This window comes from Pleurodeles waltl, chromosome 8 (genome assembly GCF_031143425.1).
Source record: "Pleurodeles waltl isolate 20211129_DDA chromosome 8, aPleWal1.hap1.20221129, whole genome shotgun sequence".
Lineage (NCBI taxonomy): Eukaryota > Metazoa > Chordata > Amphibia > Caudata > Salamandridae > Pleurodeles > Pleurodeles waltl.
In genome coordinates, this window is record NC_090447.1 from 1,483,131,343 (window position 1) to 1,483,139,359 (window position 8,017).

An 8,017-nucleotide genomic window follows, 5' to 3' on the forward strand; every position below is an offset into this window, starting at 1 on the left:
AGGACTGCCTAGCTGAAAAACCCCTGCAGAGGAAGACCAGAAGACGACAACTGCCTTGGCTCCAGAAACTCACCGGCCTGTCTCCTGCCTTCCAAAGATCCTGCTTCAGCGACGCCTTCCAAAGGGACCAGCGACCTCGACATCCTCTGAGGACTGCCCCTGCTTCGAAAAGACAAGAAACTCCAGAGGACAGCGGACCTGCTCCAAGAAAGGCTGCAACTTTGTTTCCAGCAGCCTTGAAAGAACCCTGCAAGCTCCCCGCAAGAAGCGTGAGACTTGCAACACTGCACCCGGCGACCCCGACTCGGCTGGTGGAGATCCAACACCTCAGGAGGGACCCCAGGACTACTCTGATACTGTGAGTACAAAAACCTGTCCCCCCTGAGCCCCCACAGCGCCGCCTGCAGAGGGAATCCCGAGGCTTCCCCTGACCGCGACTCTCTGAAACCTAAGTCCCGACGCCTGGAAAAGACCCTGCACCCGCAGCCCCCAGGACCTGAAGGACCGGACTTTCACTGGAGAAGAGACCCCCAGGAGTCCCTCTCCCTTGCCCAAGTGGAGGTTTCCCCGAGGAAGCCCCCCCTTGCCTGCCTGCAGCGCTGAAGAGATCCCTTGATCTCTCATTGACTAACATTGCAAACCCGACGCTTGTTTCTACACTGCACCCGGCCGCCCCCGCGCTGCTGAGGGTGAAATTTCTGTGTGGGCTTGTGTCCCCCCCGGTGCCCTACAAAACCCCCCTGGTCTGCCCTCCGAAGACGCGGGTACTTACCTGCAAGCAGACCGGAACCGGGGCACCCCCTTCTCTCCATTATAGCCTATGCGTTTTGGGCACCACTTTGAACTCTGCACCTGACCGGCCCTGAGCTGCTGGTGTGGTAACTTTGGGGTTGCTCTGAACCCCCAACGGTGGGCTACCTTGGACCACGAACTGAACCCTGTAAGTGTCTTACTTACCTGGTAAAACTAACAAAAACTTACCTCCCCCAGGAACTGTGAAAATTGCACTAAGTGTCCACTTTTAAAGTAGCTATTTGTCAATAACTTGAAAAGTATACATGCAATTGAAATGATTCAAAGTTCCTAATGTACTTACCTGCAATACCTTTCAAACAAGATATTACATGTTAAATTTGAACCTGTGGTTCTTAAAATAAACTAAGAAAAGATATTTTTCTATAACAAAACCTATTGGCTGGATTTGTCTCTGAGTGTGTGTACCTCATTTATTGTCTATGTGTATGTACAACAAATGCTTAACACTACTCCTTGGATAAGCCTACTGCTCGACCACACTACCACAAAATAGAGCATTAGTATTATCTCTTTTTACCACTATTTTACCTCTAAGGGGAACCCTTGGACTCTGTGCATGCTATTCCTTACTTTGAAATAGCACATACAGAGCCAACTTCCTACAACAAGTGTTTTAAGAAATTAAAAGGAGAGTCAACAGTGCCACCAACATGTCCTATTTTGACCCAACATGTCACACTGAACTCACTGTGGTCACTAGTCCGGTAGGTTTGAGAGGCATCCTAGCCTAACAGTGCCCCAATGAAGTACTCCACTTAATTGTATCGTATTCCAACTGCAGCCTGTTTGGTGTCAAATCATACTATGAAGCAGAGAAAGATGGCATGGCCGTTGTGTGGGCATATGAGCACTATCATATATTTATATTTGGGGAACATTTTGACATACTAAAATCACAGAGAGAAAATGCCGCAGAAAACTGAGTGATGGTTAATTCGCCTGCAAGAATACTCATACTCTGTTCTGCATAAACCAGTAAAAGACAACAACCCAGCAGATTACATGTCCTGGTACCCACTCTCCATCAAGAAAAGAACACTATCAGCAGCTGAAGAGTGCTTAAACTTCATAATGAGTTAAGCAACACCACCATCTATGTTGTTAAACAACATTGAAGAAGCCACATATACAGACTGCACACTGACAAGTGAAAAGATTAACATAGTTGAGACAGCGGCAACAAATCGAAGAAATCTCATTCAAGGAGAGAGTAACCCTCAGATCTATCTACATTTTTGCAAATCCACAAAGAGTTGATTCTAGCACCGCAAGGCATATTACTAAGAGACAAAGAATAATAATCCCCACTTTATCTTATCACGAATCATAGAGTTGGTCCATGTAGGGCACAGAGTGTTCATAGCAACCAAAAGAGCCCTTCGAGACCGCATGGGATTCTTAGGTCAAGATCAAATGGTTGAAGACACTCTAAGAACATGTCATCAGTGCCAACTGGTTAGTGAAGAAGAACTCTTGCACACCATTGGTGTCGATTTCTTTCACCCACTATATTCAGTAAAATATGTGATTGTAATAATGTACGAAAGTGAACACCTGCACTTAAACGAGCTCTGAACACAATCATATTGGGCACCGAAACACACCACACAGGATCACAAGACATGGCCCTGTGAAGCTTGTTCATTGCTGTAAAATCGGAACCAGAACTCTGAGCTGTAACCACCGGTTCAACCAGGATCAAACACAGCAGTCGGCTGCTAAGATAAGAGCCCTGGATAGGGAGAGTGAAAGAGCACGCTGGTTTCTTAAGAGAGGCCAAGTTCTCGGATATTCGGAGTGAAACATCAGCAGGCCTGGAATATCACCACCAGATATGACCCCCTGTAAGTGGTCTTAAAGGAAGGAACGAGGATGATGATAACTATCAAGAATGGAGACAAGCAAATAATGCAGAACATACCACGCTTTGTTATCTTACCATCTATTGCATGACGAAGGATGCCAACACAACAAGGCAAACAAAGTGGGCAAGTCAAGAACTCACCAGGGAGCCACGTCACTCTGAAGGTACCAGCAAGACACAACGTCCATCAAAAAGAAATCGCAGGAAGCCAACTCAACTAATTGAAGAACTGTAACTATTTTAAAGTTTGGGGAAGATATTATGTTGCTACACTCCAGATAAACTGTAGGAAGAGTTGGCAGTCTAGTGCATCAGGGTCTGGCCTTCCTGGGAAGGCGCAAGGTCTGGATGCGGGGCTAAGAAGGACAGGCAGATGAGGAAACTGGCGTGTCGGAGGCTAGTTCCAATAAGAGGAGGCTCTTGACAGGTAATTGTATAGGGTTTACACTAATGAAATAACCTGTTCAAGCACCAGTGTGTCCCCTGTGTGTCTCTGTGCAACCTTGTTCACCCCCCTGCTCAGTAAGTACACAACTAGGTACTCATTGATTGTGCCTTTTATTGGGGAAAGTCTGTGTAATGACTAGCGTCACACAGTGTGACTGTGATATGTGTTGCAGTTAATAGTCAGACAATGAGTCTAGAGCGCATCTTGGCTGAATCTGCTGCATATTTGTCTGCAATAATGCTGTTGACTGACATGGCGGAGTGCTGTGAATTCTTTGAACTCTATCTTTGCCTATATCATGTTTTTTCTGAATATGTGCATTTCCAATTCACCTGTTTAGTTTGATGTCAGAATGCCAAATGTTTTGGAGCTGAACAGAAAGACCACTGAAAGATTACGGTACTACTTTTTTGATGTTCAGGCGACTCTAAACTTAATGCATGGCCTTTAATATATGGACTTATGATTTTTACACAGTGGTTATGCGTAAGGGTTGTTAATGTTTCATTAGTTATAAAGAAGTCATAACTAAGGTTAATTATTCAACAAGCAATATGCTGATGTAATATTATTGACTCAGAATTTCAAAAGTTTTGTGAAGGTTTTTCATTTACTGTGAATTGTATATTTTTTTTCTATTTTGCGTTACGTTCTGTTACTGGCGTATCGTTATATTGAACTAAGTTGTGGCCCTTGGTTGGTGCAGTGAAGTTTAGATTGAAATGGATTTTACATGGTTTATTTGAAATACAGGTGAGATGTGTTGATGTTCTGCTCTTCTTTCCTGCCCAGCTCGGCCCTGGCCTTCACCTGCGCATGGTACTGTACGATCATCACAGCCGCGATGAGCTACGTTTTTCTGGTCCAACTATTGAACGTCAGCTACAATGTGACCGAGAGGGAAGCTCGAATGGCCTTGCGAGACAAGACCGGCCGCAGGTACCTTTGGGGCCTTATCGTGGACACTGGACTATACAACCGCGGATTCTTTCAGAACTGGATGCACTTTTTAAACTTGGGTCAAAGTGGAGTGCAGAATCACATATTGGATATTGTGTGATGCTCACTCAAAGGTGTTAACCCTACAGCTTGGTCTGTATGTTTCTTCTCAACAAACGTGCACGCAGCAGTGTCTGTAGACCATACTACTGTACTGGTAGAAGCGCAGTGATGATAGCGTAGAATAATATATCAGTATTCGATTTTTCTATGTTTATACTCGAAGTGTACTCCTAATTTCACCTCAGTGAAAGTACAGTGTCTTTGGTTTTGACACAACATTCTGAATGTTTGGTATTGTCATCAGCCACCTTCATTTTATCCTAGCAGGGTTTATCTGTCCATTCATAAATAAGTGTCTTAATATTTCATATTAGACAATAAACTGAACATTGAGTTAACTTTGGAGAAGGTTTGGCTGAACACCTTTGCAAATCATTATTCATTGGACGTTGCTATTCTTTAAGAAGCCACTGATCTAATGTAGTATGAAATCTCTAGGAAGCGCCTTAACCGTTCTGCTGTTTACTAGCACTTCACAGTATTCAGTGGCACGGCATAACCTCTTAGCACAAAACCTAGCTTCTTCCACACCAACAGTTTCCAAGCACTCCATCCACTGGCAGATCACCACATTTCAGCTGCATACCATCATGTTTTTTGTTCAGAAACTGAGACCAAATACCAGCTTGTTCCAGTGTGAATTATGAAGTTTGAAAGCTTGACGTGTCAAGCCGAAGGGCTAATATGTTCCCTAGGTTTTAGAATTCCTCACCAACACAATATCCTTTGAGCACACTGATAAGATCACGAAGATTCATATTCTACATCCCTTTGTAGCAGCCTTCCAACCACTGGTGCTTGTCCTTGTCTGAACCTTCATGTCTAACTCCGTGCGTTGTCCTTTGGCACACTGAAGAAACTAAATCTAGCCAGATTTTCCTCTTGTACGAGGAAACCTTATTGTAGGCATGCACACAAAAACCCTCCCTAAGCACAGCAGTAAAGGGGGGTACTGGTGAAGCAGTTTCTTGGTAAGGTGGTGTTGCAATGTCACAGTGTGATCTTGGGGCTTTACTCCTTAATACACACAGATGAGAAGATCAGTTGATGTGTCCCTTATGGAATGAAAGATATTCAAGTCATAAAGGTCTTAATTTTGCTGAGGCTACAGCAGCCTCTTTAGACCATGTAACACACAGTAAATCACTTTGTACTAACAGTGTCTGCTTGTTTTTAGCCTGTCTAAGATCATTGAATGTTGGGGATTAGGAGGCTCTTTGTTCCTTCTCAGGCCTGGCTTGCTACTTTCAGGGCTTAAACGATGGATGGCTCTTCAAGGACTCTGCAACAATCCACCCTGAAATTAGCCATGAGGACGTTTACTGATAAGATCCTGATTTCTGCACCAAAACACTTAGTAAAGAACGATTTCATGCATTCCTTTTAAGAATTGGAACAGTGTGCTAGGAAATATGTTCATTCAAAATCGAGAAGAGGTATGGGTTTAGGGTTGAGTACATTTTTATTGGCATTTTAACAAACATCAGTTTTAGTGATTTTGTATGAAAACAACAAACCGTCCCCTTCCCTGTCCCCATTTTTGAACCCCTCCTTGCGTCCCTCCCTCCCTCCCTCCCTTAGAAGTCCTGCCTCCCCTTGCACACGCCTTCCTTCACACTGTTGTCTTGCCCACCAATCTGTCATTTTGCTGTTGTATGACAGAGTAATGGGAAAGTGTGTAAAATATGACTTTTCCAAAACTCCAAGGTTAGGCTCCCCTTGGTGCAGTATGGGGCTGCTCAGTGGTGTAACATAGGCGCCCGCAACCCTGTTGGTGTGGTGGGGAGGGTGGGGGGAAAGAAGGGTGAGCTTCAGGGGGGCCTCCTCAGCACAGTACTCTGACCTGAGGGCTCCTTGGCGAGCCCGTAGATGGGGCCCCACCTGTAGTTTGCAGAGGGGTCCCCTCCAGTTTCATTACACTACTGGGGCTGCTATTACAACATTTATTTATTTTGGAGCTCTCTGTGCACCCCTGAGCCTTTCTGTCTGTCCTACTTCATCCGCCCACCACCCTTATTAACGCTCTATCCTCTTCCTCAATTTGCATCACCACTATTTGTGTAACTGTTCACACATTATCTCACTCTTTAAAACGATTGTGTGTGCCATCAAGAGCTCAAAGAGTCAATATAACTATGATTTGTAAGATGTTCCTGAACGTTTTCCTCCTCCTACCCAGGACCTGTAGGAGGAACATGCAGCCCTGTTTATCTAGACAGCCTCTTAGGTTAAAAATCTACCAGAGGATGAAGGGTTGTTGATGTTTCAATGATCCTTCCCCTTCGCAGCCTTTCAACATATTGGAATGGGAGTGCACTTCGGTACCACAAATTACTCCTGTTGTCGTAGGAAGGAATAGTAGGTGGATGCGGTGGCTGTGCGTGTGGCAGATCCATCAAAAATGTTAGGATAAGTGTCTCCCCCTACGATTAATAACTTTGTTGAGACTGATCCTGTGGAGTTGCGGACTTGTGGTGCTTGTAGACTTGTCAGCAAAAGATCGAAAACGAGATCTCAAGATTTCTCCACCTCCGTGTCTGACCCACTGATCTTAGAGGCCCACTCGCGGCATGTGATGTCTGTAACTTCTCACTCACACAGACTCACTTGTGTACAAAACAATCATGTAATATAACCTTTTACAAAAATCTGAACGTGTCGTGTGGTGGTTTCTTTTCTACTTAGCAAGACTTCCCATGAGTGTGCTCTCTAGAATGGCAGTGAAAATCATGGAGATGTGTTGTGGCACATGTGAAGCAGCGGTAGATCTAACAAGAAACATGACCTGGTCTCTGCCTATTGTGATCTTCTGTGATGCCGGTGGGTAAAGGACTGAGTGAAAGCGTAAAGTTGTGATTAGCACCTGTGAATTCTCCGGGTAGCCATAATCATACGGTTCCTCTTGCCATTTGTTTTTTTTTCTTCATGTTTGCTCTGAAAATTTAGGAGCATCTGGAAAAGAGCAGAGGTGGAATATGGCTTTCATGCAACAGGTGAGCCAAATTTCCAGGACAGAAGGTTCTACCCATGCATTCTCTTGCTAGATTATTAAAACACAAAACCTTGTTTAGAAGATGTAACTGACCAAGGGAGGTAATCAGAGGAAGGGCAAACCAGAGCCAGCAGGGGTCGGCAAAATAGAAACAAACGTTAACAGTCCCGACTATTTTATATTACTCTAGTGCAACCTTTACAGTCCAGATGGGCTCCATCATGCCAAAGTGTTTGCATTATAGAAAGAGTTGCAGATATTGTGCCAGTGCAAGAATTAAATGAGGGCTGGAAAACATCATGTCTCTGGCATCTATAGCAACGGAGCAGGGAGTATCATGTGGTGTGTTTTTTGTTGTGGTATCTTAATGCTAATCGGTGTTTCTTAAATTTGGAAAAAGCTTACTTGTTTTTGGTGATCGTATATGGGCAATTTTGGGTCGGAGCACTGGCACAGAAAAGGAGGCGGTGCCTGAGGTGGATGTGCCTGGGTCACCGTGATTGGGCTTAGGATGCTCAAGCTTGGAGAGCCACATATACTCAGAACACCATCAATGGAGTGTGAATCCTTGGCGTGGCCCAGGATATAAAAAGGAAGAATTGCACAAGCACAGATGGTTCCCTGCGTGCCAACCTTAATTCACACTGGCATTTAATATGCCAGTCCTCCATTAGCCTTGTACCCTGAGTTGCAGAGATGTCAGAGTGTCCAAACACGCTCTAAAAAGGGAACGTGGAACCTTCAGCTAGCATTGTCTTCTTTAAACAGGACCACATTCCATTCTGAAACTTGCAGCTTTGATTTTCATATTTACTCTTGGCTAAAAAGCTAGAGG

At 44.5% G+C, this 8,017-nt stretch overlaps 1 protein-coding gene across 5 annotated transcripts in view; it reads left to right on the forward strand.

The window, feature by feature from the left end:
• ZDHHC23 (zinc finger DHHC-type palmitoyltransferase 23) overlaps window positions 1–6,682 on the forward strand; it is a 226,749-nt gene extending 220,067 nt beyond the window's left edge. For 4 of the 5 annotated variants that reach the window (XM_069202680.1, XM_069202678.1, XM_069202677.1 and 1 more), the window contains one exon: window positions 3,921–6,682. In XM_069202680.1, coding sequence (XP_069058781.1) covers window positions 3,921–4,188 — 268 coding nt within the window. In that variant the 3' untranslated portion in view covers window positions 4,189–6,682. Of the gene's footprint in view, window positions 1–3,468; window positions 3,528–3,920 lie in introns of all 5 variants that reach the window. The other variant, XM_069202681.1, reaches the window with a different exon arrangement.
• The last annotated feature ends 1,335 nt before the right edge of the window (window positions 6,683–8,017 follow it).